At 44.1% G+C, this 20,948-nt stretch overlaps 1 protein-coding gene across 1 annotated transcript in view; it reads left to right on the top strand.

The window, feature by feature from the left end:
• The window catches only part of LOC147100384 (cystathionine beta-synthase-like protein), a 52,945-nt gene that overhangs the window by 22,224 nt on the left and 9,773 nt on the right, over positions 1–20,948 (top strand). Inside the window, exons 8-12 of the mRNA XM_085968255.1 lie at positions 2,304–2,429; positions 7,509–7,593; positions 12,380–12,485; positions 17,881–17,949; positions 19,552–19,689. Of these exons, the coding sequence (XP_085824381.1) occupies positions 2,304–2,429; positions 7,509–7,593; positions 12,380–12,485; positions 17,881–17,949; positions 19,552–19,689 (524 nt within the window). The remainder of the gene's footprint in view (positions 1–2,303; positions 2,430–7,508; positions 7,594–12,379; positions 12,486–17,880; positions 17,950–19,551; positions 19,690–20,948) is intronic.

Below are 20,948 nucleotides of genomic sequence, written 5' to 3' on the forward strand. Positions count from 1 at the left end.
GGGAGATCACATGGGTTCGGGTGGATGCAGAGTGATAGAAGATTTGAGGTTAGGATCAGATCAGCCATGATCTTATTGAATGGTGGAGCAGGCTCGAGGGGCCGATTGGCCTACTCCTGCTCCTATTTCTTATGTTCTTATGTTCTTATATGACTAATTTAATTTTTCAGTCTGAGACTTTGGGGGTGAATTTCTGCAGAGGTTCTCTTATTTGTCCATTGTTAACTTCAACTGAAGAGCTGCAGAAATCCCAGAAACACATCGTAAGCACCACTTACACTGTTTTTCAGAGATTCCACAGCTCTTCCGCTGAACTTGCATAAGATTGTAAATCCACCCTTTACAATTACATTTAAAATCTGCTTAATTTTATGTATTACCTATACACACACATCTTTTATTTGTACCAGTTACTGATACAAAGGTCTATAGATTTGTGACTAAAGCACCAATAACTTCCCAATTAATGTACATTTTTTAATTAGGTTCTTGATCGTATTTGTAGATTACATAATGATAATATTATTTAAATATTTCTTTGTCACTCATATATAACTTTATTATATTAGTGTAGAGTAAAGATTCAATACCCGCTTTGTTAGATTAAACTTCAAATGTCATGTGGCCAGGGTCCCTTTAAGGATCCCAGCTTAAAACGCGTCATGAATGATGTCACCAGACCTGCTCCATCTCATTGAGCCGGGTAACACGCTGGGCGGGCTTAATAGGTCCCATTAAGGTAAGTTCACTTTCAACAGCGGGATGGAGCCAGCAGCGGGGTTGGGACTTGACTTAGCCACCGGCCGCACTGGACCCACCCAGGTAAAGAGAATTCCGGCCATTAATTCAGATTTATAGAGGAACTGAAGCTATCTATCTGGTATATATGCCTGAATCCCAAATAGCTCATTCTCAATTTTAGGGGTGTGGGGAGCGGGTGGCGGGGAGGGTATTTGAATTTTATGCTCATCAAAAGGAGGAATATTAGGCCAGGAAATTGAAACACTCGAATTTCAAGCGCTCCATGTCACCATAAAACAGTCCCAGGTCTGTACAGCAGAGGTAGATGCTAGTCAGTCATAAATGTCTCAACCCAACGATCTACTACACCAGTGTAACATTTTCCATTTCTCACATCAGCCATTTTATGGCCCCTCTGTGAGACTGTCAATTTTGCATCGGTTTTATATCAGTTCCATGCCATCTGAATATACAGAAGTGTGTAGTCTGCTACCAAACTCTTGCCAATAAAATGATTCTAATGCTGTCTCATATTCCCATGGGCAGTGTCGTACCACAAGTATTTGTGAAGCACAGGGGAGAGCTGCAGTTATACTGCTCCTCTGATATTGAGGTGAAGTGAGAAGGGAGTGACAGGGCTGGCTGTGTATATACTCAAAAACATGCACAGAGCACTGCTAACATACTGTGGACTGTGAGGAGTATTCTACTGATTGAAAAGAGTCCATATTATAAAAACGATATAGAGGCACTGGAGAAGGTGCAAAAAAGATTTACAAGGATGATACCAGAACTGAGAGGTTCTCAGGAAAGGCTGAGCAGGCTGGGGCTCTTTTCTCTTGAAAAGAGAAGGCTGAGGGGTGATCTAATAGAGGTCTTCAAAATTATGGAGGGATTTGATAGGGTAGACGTAGAGAAGATGTTTCCACTTTTGGGGAGCCCAAAACAAGGGGCCATAAAACTAAGATAGTCACCAATAAATCCAATAGGGAATTCAGGAGAAACTTCTTTACCCAGAGAGTGGTGAGAATGTGGAACACGCTGCTACAGGGAGTAGTTGAAGCGAATAGTATAGATGCATTTAAGGGGAAGCTAGATAAACACACGAGGGAGAAAGGATATGCTGATAGGGTTAGATGAAGAGGTGTGGGAGGAGGCTCATGTGGAGCATAAACGCCGGCACAGACCGAATGGCCTGTTTCTGTGCTATAAATTCTATGTAATGGGACAATGATGCACCTCTTTGAAGTCTTACTTGTCTCACTTGCAACGACAGAGATCTGCCCTGCCAGCATTATACTGCACTTAAGGCACATGCATCGCAAAATTCACAGCAGTGCTTTGGTGTAAAATATGCAGTATAATGGCAGTGTACGGGTACTATAAAACGCCATTAAATCTGATTGAGAGCTCACTGACCTCATTTCAAGGTCAGAAAGGAAGAAACTGGCCCTTTTACCTAACCAGAACTCTGCTATAATTTCATTTATATTTTATTCACAAATAAAAAACTTACGCGAGTATGTCTGAAAAAGATAATTGTTTTTCTTTATTATTGTTAGATTGTTGCTGTTGATCCTGAAGGTTCAAACATGGCTGAACCAGAAGAACTGAACCTATCAGGCGAGGCTTCATATGAAGTGGAAGGAATTGGCCATAAATTTATACCCACAGTACTGGACAGAAAAGTAGGTCCTTGCATCCAAGAACTGTGATAATGGTTATCATTTTTTTAATGATTTCACTGCTCACAGTTTCTTATAAAATGAGGACAATGTGACACTGGAAGTTGGCTCAGCTTAAGCCTTGGTTTAACATATACAGCACTTAAGGCTAATATCATTATAAATGTTTTCCATTTGAAAGTAAATCCAAAATTGGTTTCAGTAAGGAGGGGAAGGACCATGCTTGTTTCAACTTTGTATTTTATTTTAGAAATTATATACGGCATAGAGTCTTTCATCAGGCATCACACACTGCTCATTCGAGCTCAAACTGTTAAAAACTTACAAGAGTGCAATGTAAATAAATAAGAAGCAGCTATTCAGCTATGTGAGCCTGCTCCTTCTAACAGACCAAGCATAATTTTCCATCACAGACTCTTGAAAGATGAGCTATGGCCTATATGGCTGGTTGGCAACTTGTTCCAAAGCCTTTGCTTCTGCTTTGTAGGAGATGCATGAGGATAGCATGGTGATTGCTCTCCCTCTGATTTTCTTCCTTTCTGTAGGAAATTAGCTGGCTCTTATCACAACTCAGTGGCATGGGAAAGGCAGGCATGAACCTTGTAGAGGTTCCCTGCCCAATCATCATAGCATATACATTAAAGATACAATAAGAACATAAGAAATAGGAGCAGGAGTAGGCCAATCGGCCCCTCGAGCCTGCTCCGCCATTCAATAAGATCATGGCTGATCTGATCCTAACCGCCAATCCACTATCACAGGACAATCTCCTGAATCTAACAGAATTAGACACACGAAACAGGAGCAGGATCAGGCTACACGGCCCCTGGGCCCGCTCCGCTACCCACAGGGCCATGACCGATCCGAACCTAGACTCATGTCCAAATTCCTGCCCGCTCCCCGTAACCCTTAATTCCCTTTTCTTCTAGGAAACTGTCTATTTCTGTTTTAAATTTATGTAATGATGTAGCTTCGACAGCTTTTTGGGGCAGCATATTCCATGGACCTACCACCCTCTGAGTGAAGTAGTTCCTCCTCATCTCAGTTTTGAAAGAGCAGCCCCTTATTCTAAGACTATGCCCCCTAGTTCTAGTTTCACCCATCATCGGGAACATCCTCCCCGCATCCACCCGATCCAACCCCTTCACAATCTTACATGTTTCAATAAGATCGCCTCTTATTCTTCTGAACTCCAATGAGTAGAGTCCCAATCTACTCAACCTCTCCTCATATGTCCATCCCCTCATCCCCGGGATTAACCGAGTGAACCTTCTTTGTACTGACTCGAGAGCAAGTATGTCTTTTCTTAAGTATTGACACCAAAACTGTATGCAGTATTCCAGGTGCGGTCTCACCAATACCTTGTACAACTGAAGCAATACCTCCCTATTTTTATATTCTATCCCCCTAGCAATGAAAGCCAACATTCCATTGGCCTTCTTAATCACTTGCTGCACCTGCATACTAACCTTTTGAGTTTCGTGCACCAGGACCCCCAGATCCCTTTGTACTTCAGTACTTTCCAGTTTCTTGCCATTAAGATAATAACTTGCTCTACGATTTTTCCTGCCAAAGTGCATAACCTCACACTTTCGAGTATTGTATTCCATCTGCCAAATCTCTGCCCACTTACTTAGCCTGTCTATGTCCCTTTGCAGGTTTTTTATGTCCTCCTCACTCACTACTTTCCCTCCCATCTTAGTATCATCTGCAAACTTTGATATGTTACACTCGGTCCCCTCCTCCAAATCGTTAATATAGATTGTAAAGAGTTGGGGACCCAGCACTGACCCCTGCGGAACACCACTGGTTACTGATTGCCAGTCTGAGAATGAACCATTTATCCCAACTCTCTGCCTTCTGTTAGATAGCCAATCCTCTATCCATGCCAGAATATTACCCCCAATCCCGTGATTTTTTATCTTAAGCAATAATCTTTTGTGTGGCACCTTGTCCAATGCCTTTTGGAAGTCTAAATACACTTCGTCCACTGGTTCACCTTTATCCACCCTATATGTTGCTTCCTCAAAGAACTCCAGCAAATTTGTCAAACATGACTTCCCCTTCATAAAACCATGCTGACTTTGTCTTATTAAATTATGATTATCCAAATGTCCTGTTACTGTCTCCTTAATAATGGACTCCAAAATTTTACCTACCACAGATGTTAGGCTAACCGGTCTATAGTTTCCAGCCTTCTGTCTACTGCCCTTTTTAAATAAGGGTGTTACATTAGCAGTTTTCCAGTCTGCCGGGACCTTTGCTGAGTCCAGGGAGTTTTGGAAGATTATTACCAATGCATCCACAATCCCTACCGCCACTTCCCTCAAGACCCTAGGATGTAAGCCATCAGGTCCAGGTGATTTATCCACCTTGAGTCCCATTATTTTACCGAGTACCACTTCCTTAGTGATTTTGATCGTGTTTATCTCCTCCCCCCTATAGCCCCCTGCTTGTCCAGTGTTGGGATATTCTTAGTGTCCTCTACTGTAAAGACTGATACAAAATATTCATTCAGTGTTTTTGCCATCTCCATATTTCCCACCATTAATTTCCCGGTCTCATCCTCTAAGGGACCAACATTTACTTTAGCCACCCTTTTTCTTTTTATATAACTATAAAAACTCTTACTATCTGTTTTTATATTTTTTGCTAATTTACTTTCATAATCTATCTTCCCTTTCTTAATCAATCTTTTTGTTATTTTTTGCTGTCTTTTAAAGTTTTCCAAATCCTCTATCCTCCCACTAGATTTGGCTACCTTTTATGCCCTTGTTTTTAGTCGAATACTATCCTTAATTTCTTTACTTAACCATGGATGGCTGTCTTTTCTTTTACACCCTTTTCTTCTCAGTGGAATATATTTTTTTTGGAAGTTGTAAAATAACTCCTTAAATGTACACCACTGATCATGTATCGTCTTACCCTTTAATCTATTTTCCCGATCCACTTTACTCAATTCCACTCTCATACCTTCATAGTCTCCTTTATTCAAGCTTAGCACGCTTGTTTGAGATCCAACCTCCTCACCCTCTAATTGAATATGGAATTCAACCATGTTATGGTCACTCATTCCAAGGGGATCCTTTACTAGGACATTTTTAATTAATCCTGTCTCATTACACAGGACCAGATCTAAGGTTGCTTGCCCCCTGGTCGGTTCAGTTACATACTGCTCAAGAAACCCATCCCTAATACACTCAATGAACTCATCCTCAAGGCAGCCCTGCCCAATTTGATTTGTCCAATTAATATGATAGTTAAAATCCCCCATAATTATAGATGTTCCCTTATTACAAGCCTCAACTATTTCCTGATTGATACTCCGTCCAACCGAGTTGCAACTGTTCGGAGGCCTATAGACTACGCCCACTAGTGTTTTTTTCCCCTTATTATTCCTTATCTCCACCCAAACTGTTTCATTATCCTGATCTTTTGACCCAATATCATTTCTCTATATTACAGTGATTCCTTCCTTTATTAACATAGCCACCCCACCTCCCCTTTCTTCCTGCCTCTCCTTCCTGATCGTTAAATAACCTGGTATGTTTAATTCCCAGGCATTGTCACCCTGCAGCCATGTTTCTGTAATGGCCACAAGATCATACCCATATGTAGCTATTTGTGCCATTAACTCGTCTATTTTGTTACGAATGCTACGTGCATTCAGATAGAGAACTTTCAAATGTGTTTTGTGACACTTAGTTCCTGCTTTTGCCCTTTTTATTACTTTACCTTTTACTCCATACCTTCTGCCCCTTCCTGACACGCTCTGGTTTTTAATTTCCCACTGCTACCTAAGTCTATGACCTTCTCTGTTGTCATTTTTATTATTTGCTCTCTAGGAACCTCCCCCCCACTAGTTAGTTTAAAGCCCTCTCTACAGCCCTAGTTATATGATCCGCCAGGACTCTAGTCCCAGCACTGGCCAAGTGAAGCCCGTCCCAACGGAACAGCTCCCTCCTGCCCCAGTACTGGTGCCAGTGTCCCAGGAAGCAAAACCCATTTCTCCCACACCAGTCTTTGAGCCAATTACTCAGAGAACTAATTAGACTGAAGGGCTAAGATCATTTTTATTTGGTCTTTACAATAACAACAACAACTTGTATTTATATCGTGCCTTTAACATAATAAAGCGTCCCAAGATACTGCACAGGAGTGATTTAAGACAAAAAATTTGACACCGATCCACATAAGGATAAATTAGGGCAGGTGACCAAAAGCTTGGTCAAAGAGGTAGGTTTTAAGGAGCGTCTTAAAGGAGGAAAGAGAGGTAGCGAGGCAGAAAGGTTTAGGCAGGGAATTCCAGAGCTTAGGGCCTAGGCAACAGAAGGCATGGCTACCAAAGGTTGGGCGATTATAATCAAGGATGCTCAAGAGGGCAGAGTTAGAGGAGTGCAGATATCTCGGGGGGGTTGTGGGGCTGAAGGAGATTACAGAGATAGGAAGGGGCGAGGCCATGGAGGGATTTGAAAACAAGGATGAGAATTTTGAAATCGAGGCGCTGCTTAACCGGGAGCCAATGTAGGTCAGCAAGCACAGGGGAGATGGACGAACTGGACTTGGTGCGAGTTAGAACATGGGCAGCCGAGTTTTGGGTGACCTCAAGTTTACGTAGGGTGGAATGTGGGAGGAAAGCCAGGAGTGCATTGGAAGAGTCAAGTCTAGAGGTAACAAAGGCATGGATGAGGGTTTCAGCAGCGGGCGGAGACGGGTGATGTTACGGAGGTGGAAGTAGGCGGTCTTTGTTAAGCTGCAGATATGTGGTTGGAAGCTCATTTCAGGGTCAAATATGACACCAAGGTTGTGAACAGTGTGGTTCAGATCAGACAGATGTTAGGGAGAGGGATGGAGTCAGTGGCTAGGGAACGGAGTTTGTGGTGGGAACTGAAAACAATGGTTTCGGTTTTTCCAATATTTATTGTCAGCGTACATGTGGAAACTGACGCTGTGTTTTTGGATGATGTCGCCAAGGGGCAACATGTAGATGAGAAATAGGAGGTTAATTGTTAAGAGATAGCTTAATTGTTCAAAGCAAGACTGCCCCACGTAATAGTAACAAGAATGTCCTTTCTCAATCAGGTGATTGACAAATGGGTGAAGACTAACGACGTGGAAGCTTTTGCAATGGCTCGAAAGTTGATCAGAAAAGAAGGATTGCTGTGTGGTAAACCATGCTTCGGATTCTATTTACATGACTTTCTTCTGTGTTTATCACAAGCGAGATTCACAACATGCATCTTTCCAACAGTACCATTTCCAGAACAATGCTGGGGACTGTATTGAACTGTGGGGCACATTGCTGCTTGATCATAAGAGGCTGGGTGTATTGTGCCTAATAAGGATGTTCTGAAATCAGTCTTAAGCACAACTGGGTGGGTGAGCAATCTCTCACATTATGCTATTTTTGACCAGTGTAGCTGGTGTTACTCATATTGTATACAATCATTACAAGCAGATCTTGTAAGAGAAAAGTTACCTGGCATGTGTCATGAGATATAATTGAGCTTTAATGGCAGTCATTATTTTAAAGTATGTTCCAGTACTTGTGTTGTGTTGCATCACATGATAGAGCACTCATATCCCAATCTATGTGAGGCTGAGTAGAAAGCCACCTGTTTGGCTGTCACAGTTACCTTTGAGGGGGAAAATTGGATGGGCATTCCTGTCATGGGTTCATTATCATTAATTAAATGGCCCACCAAAGACAATTGTACATTGACAGAAATATCTTCTCCAAAGTTTTGAATATATGTCAGTCCTTCATGTAGTTCTGGGAACAAACCACAAAATGGGCTTAGTGAGGAAGCTGAAGATTTACTCGTCTCCTGTCAGTTACCTCAACATCTGAGTCAAATAACTATTGCTGACAAGATTACTGTCTGACAGAAAACTAGAGTTTTCAGAGTCATTATCAGTATTAAGATGTGCAATATTTTGCAAAAATGACAAATTGATACCATCATTATGCAAGACCTTTTGTAAAACTTGGCACCTCTTGTTGAGTTTGCAGGGTAGCGTTGGGAAGATCAGGAAACCACAATCTAGAAGCCACTTAAAAGCGCGTCATATGGAACTGATGGTGTGACTTCTGATGAGATCAGTGTTGCATAATACCAGTTAACTGGCATTCATTTTGAAAACATTAACCCTTCCAAGCCCAAATTCAAACAAAGTATATATTATATATACATGCAAGCATATGAGAGGAAAGGTGAGAAAAGACTGCCAAGCCCATCAATGATCATCCCCATCCACTAGTAATGTTGGGGGTAAAATTCAACTTCGGCATGGGTGCAAAACAAGTGGTAGCGAATTGGCCACCCGTTATACACCCTGCCTGATTGTCCTTTCCATTGACTTCACTGCGTTCCCGTCGAAGCTGAATTTTACCCCCATTAACTCCTGGGAGAGGCAAAAAACAATGTCATCTTCAATCATATGTATCATCCATAAATTGAATTAATTTAGACTTGAGATGACTCCGTCGGCTCTTTTGGAATGTTTTTCACGATAGCGATATTACATTTCGTACATATACTGCGTCAGACATTGGAGGTACATAAAAAACTTTGAAGAGCTTCCATTTTTGCCAGCACCCCCAGCACTAAATCTGCTATGACACACACTGCAGAAAAGACCCTTGCTACTTACATAGAAACACAGAAACACAGAAGATAGGAGCAGGAGTAGGCCATTCGGCCCTTCGAGCCTGCTCCGCCATTCAATGAGATCATGGCTGATCATCCAAATTCAGTACCCTGTCCCTGCCTTCTCCCCATATCACTTGATCCCTTTAGCCTCAAGAAATATATCCAACTCTTTCTTGAATATATTTAATGAACTGGCCTCCACCGCCCTCTGTGGCAGAGAATTCCACAGGTTCACCACTCTCTGGGTGAAGAAGTTCCTCTCCTTAGACTATGACCCCTGGTTCTGGACTCCCCGGTCATCTGAAACATCCTTCCTGCATCTAGTCTGTCCAGACCTGACAGAATTTTATAGGTTTCAATGAGATCCCCTCTCAATCTTCTAAACTCCAGTGAGTATAAGCCCAATCGACACAATCTCTCCTCATACGTCATTCCTGCCATCCCAGGTATCAGCCTGGTGAATCTTCGCTGCACTCCCTCCATGGCAAGAACGTCCTTCCTCAGGTAAGGTGACCAAAACTGCACACAATACTCAAGGTGCGGTCTCACCAAGGCCCTGTACAACTGTAGCAAGACATCCTTGTTCCTGTACTTGAACCCTCTTGCTACGAAGGCCAGCATACCATTTGCCTTCTGAACCGCCTGCTGCACCTGCATGCTTACCTTCAGCGACTGGTGCACAAGAACACCCAGGTCTCTTTGCACTTCCCCTTCTCCCAATCTATTGCCATTCAAATAATAATCTGCCTTCCTGTTTTTGCCACCAAAGTGGATAACCTCACATTTATCCACATTATAGTGCATTTGCCATGTTTCTGCCCAATCACCCAACCTGTCCAAATCGTGCTGGAGTTTCACGACATCCTCCTCACAGCATACCCTCCCACCCAGCTTTGTGTCGTCTGCAAATTTGGAGATATTACATCCAATTCCCTCGTCCAGATCATTAATATATATTGTGAACAGCTGGGGTCCTAGGACCGATCCTTGCGGTACCCCACTAGTCACTGCCTGCCACTCAGAAAACGACCTGTTTATTCCAACTCTTTGCTTTCTGTCCGCCAACCAGTTCTCTATCCAAGTCAATACCTTGCCCCCAATCCCATGTGCCTTAATTTTGCACGCTAATCTCTTATGTGGGACCTTATCGAAAGCCTTCTGAAAGTCCAAATACACCATATCCACTGGTTCTCCCTTATCTATTTTACCAGTTACATCCTCAAAAAATTCCAGTAGATTAGTCAAGCATGATTTACCTTTTGTAAATCCATGTTGACTTTGTCCGATCCTGTCACTGCTTTCCAAGTGCTCTGCTATTACATCTTTTATAATAGACTCCAGCATTTTCCCCACTACCGATGTCAGGCTTACCGGTCTATAATTCCCTGCTTTTTCTCTACCACCTTTTTTGAATAGTGGGGTAACATTAGCTACCCTCCAATCCATGGGTACCATTCCAGAGTCTATCGAGTTCTGGAAGATGACCAGCAATGCATCTACTATCTCTAGGACCACTTCCTTAAGTACCCTGGGATGTAGACCATCAGGCCCTGGGGATTTATCAGCCTTCAGTCCCATCAATTTTCCTAGCACCATTTCCCTACAAATACTGATTTCTTTCAGTTCCTCCCTTTCATCAGACCCTATGTTCCCCGACATCTCTGGGAGGTTATTTGTGTCCTCCTTTGTGAAGACAGAACCAAAGTATGTATTTAGTTGGTCTGCCATTTCCTTGTTTCCCATTATAAATTCCCCTGATTCTGACTGTAAGGGACCTACGCTTGACTTCACCAATCTTTTTCTCTTCACATATCTATAAAAGCTTTTACAGTCAGTTTTTATGTTCCCTGATAGCTTACTCTCATATTCTATTTTCCCTTTCTTAATTAATCCCTTTGTCCTCCTTTGTTGACTCCTAAACTGCTCCCAAGCCTCAGGATTATTGCTTTTTCTAGCCAATTTATATGTCCTCTCCTTGGATCTTATGCTATCTCTAATTTCCCTCGTTAGCCACGGTTGAGTCACCTTTTTTGTTTTATTTTTATGCCAAACTGGGATGAACAAATTCTGTAGCTCGTCCATTCGGTCTTTGAATGTTTGCCATTGCCTATCCACTGTCAACCCTTTGAGTGCCATTCCCCAATCAATCCTACCCAACTCGCTCCTCAGACCATCGTAGTTTCCTTTATTTAAATTGAGGACCCTTGTCTCTGAGTCAACTACTTCATTCTCCATTTTAATGAAGAATTCGATCATATTATGATCGTTCCGACCCAAGGGGACTCGTACAAGAAGATTGCTAATTAATCCTTTCTCGTTACATAATACCCAGTCTAAGATGGCCTGGTCTCTGGTTGGTTCCTCGACATATTGGTCCAGGAAACCATCCCGTAAACACTCCAGGAATTCCTCCTCCACAGTATTGTTACTAATTTGGTTGGCCCAATCTATATGTAGATTAAAGTCACCCATGATGACTGCTGTGCCCTTATTGCACGCTTCTTTAATTTCCCTTTTAATGCCATCCCCAACCTCTGCCTTACTGTTTGGAGGTCTATATACCACTCCAACTAATGTTTTTTTCCCCTTAGTATTTCTCAATTCTACCCATACAGATTCCACGTCATCAGAGCTAATATCCTTCATTACAATTGTATTAATCCCTTCTTTAACCAGTAATGCTACCCCACCCCCCTTTCCTTTTTGCCTATCTTTCCTGAATATTGAATACCCCTGGATGTTGAGTTCCCAGTCTTGGCCATCCTTGAGCCACGTTTCCGTAATCCCAACCAAATCATATCAGTTTACCTCTATTTGCGCAGCCAATTCATCCACCTTATTACAAATGCTCCTCGCATTAGGACACAAAGCCTTCAGGCTTGTTTTTTTAACGCTCTTAGACCTATTAGAATTATTATTCACTGTGGCCATGTTTGATTTAAACCGTTGATTTCTCTGACTGCCACTTTTGTTTTTCTCCTTCCTATCTTTTGCTTTTATCCCCTTTTAAGCAAACAGTTTTGCTTACAGTCAACATTTTGCGCGAAAGCATGGCACGGCTGCTCTCAGATCAGTTACATTTCTTACCACAGTATCATTGAGCTAAGTAGCATTCAGCCTCATTTTACAGACAACTTGAAACAGGAGATTAATTTGAATGATGATGGCACTATTTGTAGTAAAAGGTTCGGTACAGTGCAGCCCAGTGTTGGATTGAATTCAACAACAAATACCAATGTTATTAGTGTTAATTGGAGTCGATGACTAACTTGAGTAAACCTTTTGTTTCCTGTTGTGTAGGTGGCAGCTCTGGAAGTGCCATGTGTGCAGCTGTGATGGTGGCAAAAGATCTGAAAGAAGGGCAGCGCTGTGTCGTGATCCTCCCAGACTCCGTCCGAAATTACATGCAAGTCAGCAAACAGCACGGAAGCAATTAACCCTTCACACTGATCTACCTAACACAGGAACACTCATAATGCACCTGCCCCTTACCAAAAGGCCCCAGTTGCTGCTCCATACACCTCTGAGCCTCCATTGATGCCAGCCTTGCTCTGGGATTTTAGCGGAATTTAATGTTGTTCCCTCCCCTATTCTAACTGGCGAGCAAGAGAAGCTAAAAAAAAATACTTATGTGGAAAAAGCTACACCAACAACCCAGAACAAGTGAATGGTTCTATTAAAATATTGGTCCCATGAGAATAAATGTCGGCCTAGAAATTGGGTTTTGGCTTAGCCAGGGCTTTAGCGCCGGAAGTTAGTGCCGGCGCTAAGTCCCCCTGCGCGCGGCAAAAATTCAGTAGCGCCGCGCCCAAACGGCTGCCGGCGCTACTGAAGGGTCTTAGCGCCTGGAAAAGGGCGCTAACTGCCGTTTAGCGCCGCAATTCCGGCGCTGCGGCACCCGATGCGGTGCGGCAGGCTGGGGAAGTGCAGGCCTCCTCCTTCCGTTAAGGAGGAGCTGCCTGCACCCGGCCGCGGCCCGCGCAAATCTGTTTAAAAATGAGCCCGACACCTCGGACAAGTGCCGGGCTTGCATCTGTTCCGGGGGGGGGGGGGGGGGGAGAAGTCCGGGGAGGGAGCTGCGGGCAGGCGGCCGGCGGGAAAGCGGCCGGCCGCCGCGGGGCCTTTAATGCACCGGCGCAAACACATGTTGGACTCTGTTGCCAGAGTCTTAGTTGCGGCTGCCACGGGCGAGGCGGCCGCAACTGAATTTCGGCGCTGGGGCCCGTCGGCATGGCAACCGGGATGCTGCGCACACCGATGACGTCATCGGTGCCGGCGCAGCGCTACCGGTGCAACGCCGCTTTAGGGCCCCAGGGAATTTTTCAACTGGCCATAACTCTGGCGCTAGTCCTTCTAGCGCCTCAAAAGCGGCGCTAAGGCTAGTGAATTTCTAGGCCGTCATGTTTTGGGGCTCCCAGCCTTGAGTAGCACATACTGGGAGCACATGTTATAATATTGGAGTGCAGAGGATAGTGCACCTGTACACATCCTGGTTGATTTTCCGTCCATTTAAATTAATCCTCTGTGACCAATTTTTGTATTTTGTTCCCAGCAGGTGCTACTCTGCCCCAACCCAGGAGTGAAATAGCAGAGAATTATCCCCACAGTTTTTCACTACCTTGTGTTGGGAGATGCCTGGCCAACAGTTGTCCAAGTGACCTGATTTTATTTATACATCCAAAGTGCAGGGAGTCACAAGTGCCGACTCGACAGTGAAGCCTGTTAGACTATTACCATTACTGAGAGTAGCCCATGAGCAAGCCAGCAACAGAGAAGTGGAGCTTTAAGCTCAGTTGATACCAAACTTTGATCATAATGGGCCAGAAATTCCAGGCCAGAAGCGTGAGTACGGTCGGGTTACTCACGCATCTGGCCGTTGGAAATGCCGGCGTTCAGCAGGAACAGCGCATGCGGGGAACGCCGGCATTTCCAGACCCGAGGTCTATTCACAGCGCGTGCGACTGCACAGGCAGCGCTTGCGCAGTGAACTTTGTAGATTTCACTGATGGATTGAGTGAGGGTAAGTCCCTAGAACTTGCACTTGAAAAAAGCAAGTGTAAAGTTGTTCATTGGCTGGGGAAGGAGATATATTTTATGGAGGAGCTTATGAAATGCAATATTTAGGTTTGGGAAAGGGAGGGAAGTTATTTTAAGAAATTTTAACTAAGTTTTAAACTTTAATTTTTTTTTTTTAAACGGGTTTTCAGAACGGTAGGTAGAAGGAGCAATTGTGGCTGTGTGAATGGAATGTGAGAATGAGTTATGTATGTATGTCCACATATATTCCTCTACGTATATGTATGTATGTTTTATATTCCTTTACTAATGTGTATGAATGTATATTTTTAATTATGATTTTCCAATAAGTTACTTTCTCTGAAAGTCATAATTAAATAATACATTCATACACATAAGTAAAGGAATATATACATAACACGCAAAGGAATATATACAGACATATACATACTTTCAGAAGCTCCACGATAAGAAATATCTTCCTCCGCAGCCTCTGGAGCAACTGTACCCATGCTTTTTTCATGTGTAAGTTGTAATGACTGGACCTCACTGAAAGCATTAATGAAAGCGGCAAATTATACTGCGCACGCGCTGCCTGTGCAGTCGCACGCGTTCTGCCTCTGAACCCTTTCGTTCAGAGGACAGGAAATGCCGGTTTTCCCCACATGCACTGTGCATGCTGAAAACCGGCATTTCATCCGGCCAGATGCGTAAGTACCCCGACCGTACTAGCGCATTTGGAAGGGAATTACTGGGCCAACATTTTACATGTCAATAAAATAAAAAATTTAACAATTGCACAACTTGCCCCCTCGCATCTGCGACTGAGGGTCCAAGGAGGTGCATTGCGCAAGAGGTCATCATCGTACGTATCCTCACACTGTTCCCTTTGGGGAACTGTATGAAGTGGTGGAAGGATTTATGGCCGTGATTAACGCTCATTCCGTGACCGTAACCATCTTTGAACCAGCCATTAGGGTGGTTAGTCCTATGGCGGGCGGGTTTTACGGGCTCCCACAACCCATCTGGGGGGGGGGGGCACCCACACCCACGGACGCAAGTATCCCGCTGGATGTCCACCCAGAATTTATAGTTGGAGCTCCGACTCCACTTGCCGGGACTGTCTGGAGTGGGGTTCAAAACCCTACTCCTTCTGGCCCAGCGGCGGGGATGCTTACTGCTACGCAAAAGGCCCACTCCGCACAAAAGGTGACACCCATACGTTTCCTGCGCCTTTTCCCTCCCCGTGACTGGAGCCCTATGCTGCCATTTCACGTTGCTAATTGGATTGGGCCTTTGTCATAGCGGTAGGATCCCCGCCGCTGGGCCAGATCAGGGTAGGGTTTCGAACCCCGCTCCAGACAGTCCCGGCAAGTGGAGTCGGAGCTCCGGCTCTAAATTCTGGGTTGACATCCAGTGGGATATTTGCGTCCGTGGGTGTGGGTGGCCCCCCCTCCTTGTATAGCTTGTGGGAGCCCGTAAAACCCTCCCGCCATAGGACTAACCGCCCTAATGGCTGGTTCAAAGATGGTTACAGTCACGGAATGAGCGTTAATCATGGCCATAAATCCTTCCACCACTTCATACAGTTCCCCAACAGTGTGAAGACACGTATGACGACGACATTGCTAAATAAATAAATGGAATTTAAAAAATTCTTTTAGGGCTTTTAAAAGTCTTTAAATTGCTTTAATTCTCTTTAAAACTACTTCAGATTACTCAAAATAATGTAAACATTTTAAAAAGTTTATAAAAGTTACCAAAATCTTCAAAAAACTTCCAAAAACCTATTTAAACTGCTGCTTTGCATGTAAAAATCCTTAGCAGCTTGACAGAAACATTGGGGGCGTGTCCAGTGAAACTGAGACCTCAAGGGGCGTGTCTCACTTACACTGCACGCTCCTGGCTTCGCGCTGGCTGCACTCCTGGGCGGCGTGACGTCATACGCTGCCCGGGAATGTGCTTTCTATTTCTGCAAGTTCAGGCGTCCCAGAAGCTGATCGGCACGAGCGCGGGGTAAGTGTAAATACGGGGCTTGCACGCGCTGCAAGCCCCGTTCTGGAATTTCTGGCCCAAAATCTTGAAAATTATAGGAGGAAGGGAAGCCTAATGGAGATCATTCTGAGGTCCTGGGGAAAGGGAGTTGGAGGAGATTGTGTATTGCGACTTTGGGCTGGATTTTGCCAGCCCTGGGGAGGCGGATTTGGAGGTGGGACTGCTGGGAAAATGGCAGGATTTGGGGGCAGGTGCTCAACCCGCCTCCGTGCCATCTTGCCAGGAGGAGGATAGCCATCCCATGCTGGGTCCCATCTCCTTGGAGGCAGGAGGGGGTTACAGCCACATAACTGCCTGTTAACAGGTAGTTAACGGGCAGAAAATAGGATTATCCTCATTTTGCCCTCACAAGTGCGGGCTTCCCGAAGGCTCCGAAACCCGCCAGGGTCACCGAGGCGAGCAGTGGGTCTGCGGGGGTCGGAGTGGTCCAAAAGTGCGCTGTGGAGGTAAGTGATGGGTGCAAGTGTGGAGAAGTGAGTATCTGAGGTAAGTGGAAAGTCTTAGAAAAAGTTTACTTACCTTTGTTTCTTCCTGCAGGCTTCAATCTGTGGGTATGCGGAGAGTCTCGCACCTCCGCGGCAGGGATGACAGATGGCCGTTGCTTTCTCAAATGCAACACCCATCTAATTTCTGAAAAAGAAAGAGGTTTGATGAGTTCTTGTATTCAAGAACTCATCAAAATACATAGAATGTCAGTGTTTGACAGCTTCACAGAGCAGTCAAACGATGACAATTCATCTGTCAAAAATTTTTGACAGATGTAACATCATATGTTGATGTTCTCTGTAACTGGCTTTCCCTTAATTGGACGGCTAAGCCCGCTGGGTGGGATTAACAAGGTCAATCAAGGGAAAATAGCGTGGGTTGGCCAGAAGTTGACGGAGGCGGGACTGAAACCCGACAAGTGGGAGTCCCGCCTCCAAAAGCTCCCCATTGGCAAAATCCAGCCCTTCATTTCAACTAGCCAACTGTCCTGGATTGTCCTGGAATCACCAGGAATTAAAGATTAATCTCCTAGATACTACTACAAGGGCACCGGGAGATTTTTCCGATAATCCACCCGTTGCACTCTAGGCACCGGCTGGTCCAATTGCATCCCCGAAAGTGTGCAAGACTTCCCTTTACCGTACAAGATTTTGCATCGGTAAGCTGCAGACCGAGCTGGTGCCCGGTGACAATCCCTGACCCACGAGGAAGGAAATCCTTGCCATGGAATTTCTCCAGCACCAAATTCTTGCCGGCGCTCTGTCTGCCCACCACTGTGTTTTGTGGCAGGTCAAGGCTACAGGTTTGCCCAATGGAGGCAAGCTCATCCTGTGGTTTGTTAACCAGCAGGTTCAGGTCCTTCGTGACCCAGTTCCACATGCCGTGACTTTTCCCAGTGACTTTCTCCCGAACTCTCCCACTCCCAGTGGCTGTGGGAAGTCACAGGATGTCACTTGATACATCCAACCAGAGTTGACAACCCTAATTTCAACACAGTGAGGAACAACATGCATGAAACCATAAGTGTATAATGGGAAGGTTATAAGGGTTGATAAAAATATTTGAATAAAAAGTTAGACAAAGTTATTGAAATTAGGAAGATTTTTGATACCAGTTTATCGTGTGCACCAATAACAATCTGTGGACTAATCATCCAGGATTGAACTTTCTTTATGTAGTGTTTGGATTTCTGTAAATTAACTGAGTATTTCTATTTATTTGTTCTTTAACCTGCGCTGATATAGGTCAAAATTTCTCAGTGACAATTGGATGGAACAGAAGGGGTTTCTGCGTGCAAACAGTGACCAAGAAAGGTACATAATTAAAGTTAACTGACTGCTTCTCCGATGTGCTGAGGTATTAGTAATCAAAAGAGTCTCTGTCTCACTTATCAGGTAATGATTGTAAACAAAGAGATTTTCATACACAGGAATAAGTCAACTTCTCAGAAAGCAACACCTCCACCTTAAAAGTATAGATATATTTTTTTAATGGTGAATCTAAATAAAATATTGGTGGTGTTACTAGATACAGGAAACTTTCTGGTATCCGGCATGGACGGGACCGACCTGGTGCCGGTCCATCAACAATGCCGGATAACCGAACGCTATAGTTAACAGATACGGAGCTCAGAGCTCCGTCTAAAGCAACAAACCCTGTTGCTTAGCTTCAAAACAATTGGCACAACTTGCAAGCGTCTCTGTAGCTTAGCAACAGCTTCAGCTACACCCTTGCACAGCCACAAATGAGTAAAAAAAGTTATCTGAACCGACTCCTGAATTTTGCTGGTGGATAGAGCGTTCTGGTTATTTAGTGGCCGGTTAATCAAAAGTTTCCTGTATACCTCACCTCAGGTTTCCAGATGTATATGTTCCACTGATGTGGCAATCAGAATATCAGGAATAGCAATGACTGCTAAATGTTCGATATGTGGGCATTTTGGTCAGTTTTATAAACTTAGAAATAGTCATCTACAAGCTTCATATTTATGGCTATCTTCTTCTTCTTCTTAGGCAGTCCCTCAGAACCGAGGATGACTTGCTTCCACACTAAAAATAAGTTCTCAGATGACTGATGAGTCCAATGCGGGACCTACAGTCTCTGTCACAGGTGGGGCAAACGGTGGTTGAAGGGACGGGCGGGAGGGGTGCTTGGTTTGACGCGCGCTCCTTCCACTGTTTGCGCTTGGTCTCCGCTTGCTCCCGGCGAAGAGACTCGAGGTGTTCGGCACCTTCCTGGATGCTTCTCCTCCACTTTGTGCGGTCTTGGGCCAGGGATTCCCAGGTGTCGGTGGGGATGTTGCATTTTTTTAAGGAGGCGTTGAGGCTGTCCTTGAAGCGTTTCCTCTGCCCACCTGGGGCTCTCTTGCCGTGTCGGAGCTCCAAGTAGAGCACTTGTTTTGGGAGTCTTGTATCGGGCATGTGGACGATGTGACCCGTCCATTGGAGATGATCGAGCGTGGTCAAAGCTTCGATGCTGTGGATGTTGGCCTGAGCGAGAATACTGACGTTTGTGTGCCTATCCTGCCAATGGATTTGCAGGATCTTGCGGAGGCAGCATTGGTGGTACCTCTCCAGTGCTTTGAGGTGCCTGCTGTACATGGTCCATGTCTCTGAAGCATACAGGAGGGCGGGTATCACTACTGCTCTGTAGACCATGAGCTTCGTGCTGGGTTTGAGGTCCTGGTCTTCAAACACTCTCTTCCTCAGGCGACCGAAGGCTGCACTGGCCACACTGAAGGTGGTGTTGGACTTCATCATCAACGCCTACCCTTGTTGACAGTAGGCAATGAAGAATTCGACCACAAACAAGAGACTACCAGATTAAAGAGATTGAGGTGGCAGGAAGAGTTGTGGTACTTCATCTCAAGTCTTTTAATAATTGAATTAATTTGTGGTCTCTTTTGGTTTTTGTAGTTGGTGGAATAATATACCGATCAATCAGATGAAGCTTCCCACAGCTCTGACTGTCCTTCCCACAAGCACCTGCCAGGACATCATCCAGATTCTCAAAGCGGAGAGCTTGGACAATGCAGTGGTCATTGACTCCAGTGGGTAGGTACTGCCCCTAATATTAATTTATGGTGAAAGTGGCAATTTTCTAGTAAGAAATAATTAATTGCACCACATACGTAGCTAACAGATATTCAATGTGGATATAGAATTCACATGCAAATGGAATAAAATCTATACAAAAGCCAAATACTGCAGATGCTGGAAATCTGAAATGAAATCGGAAAGACTCAGCATCTGTGGAGAGAGAAACAGAGTTAACGTTTCAGGTCGATGACCTTTCATCAGAATAAAATCTATAGTTCAGTTCCCTATTACTGTGTGTAACTATTTTCACCATTTGTCTATAACAAGAATTTTTAAATGCTTTTTCAAATGGAATCTATCAATAACTGGCAGCATTCATCGTCATTTTACCTTTGAAACTGACTGCAACTTCAGGATTTAGCACATACGCAGCCTAACACGGAAATCCTGAATTTGCGGTCTGCCATTCACTGCACCTACACTAACTGCGCTGTACACTCCCCCGCCCGAACATGTGGCCCCCACCCCACCGACCCCACCCCGCCATGATTTGAGAGATTTCACTGTTTGCCAGCAATCAGTAAAATCTCTCAAATCATGGAAACTGACAAAAACTTTGGCTCTTCCGCAGTAATTACGCTGTTAAATACCCAATTAAAAGGAATTAGGTGTAACTGGGGTTTTAACAGTGTATTAACTGCTAAACAAAGGTTATGGCCCTGAAAAACTATTTTAATTTTGTGCAATGTCAAATTTATCCATTAACATTTTTGAGAAACTTTTAAAAAAATTAATTTTTTTTTTAGAAGTTTGTTAATCTTTATTTCAGGTTTGCCTTTTCCCCATGTGAGAGCCTCACTATATGTTTTGCTCCCTCTAACATTTTTGAAAAGTTAGAATTTTAAGAGCTTACCCATTTCCTGGTTCGCTGTCTGTGAGAATTCTGCATTTTGATTGGCTGCTTAGACAGCCTGTTGACGTCACAGCAGCTCGCACTAGGGGATCCCCACTGTACTACGCTGATTTGAATTACGTGTTGGAAAACCGAACTTCTCGACACAGAGATCGCGAGATCCTTGTGCGAAGCTTACTTCGGGGCCAGCGACGAACGCTGACCGCGAATTCCAGGCCACTAATATTTTATTAATATTTTATAGACAGTTGGATTTATAATATGTAGATGATTAGATAGATAGATAGATAGATCGATAGATAGATAGATAGATAGATAGATATATTGCACTGCAAAAAAAAGTGTTGGAAAAATTCTACAT

This window comes from Somniosus microcephalus, chromosome 26, assembly GCF_052327205.1.
Source record: "Somniosus microcephalus isolate GS21.2 chromosome 26, FLI_Smic_1.0, whole genome shotgun sequence".
Taxonomy (NCBI): Eukaryota; Metazoa; Chordata; class Chondrichthyes; order Squaliformes; family Somniosidae; genus Somniosus; species Somniosus microcephalus.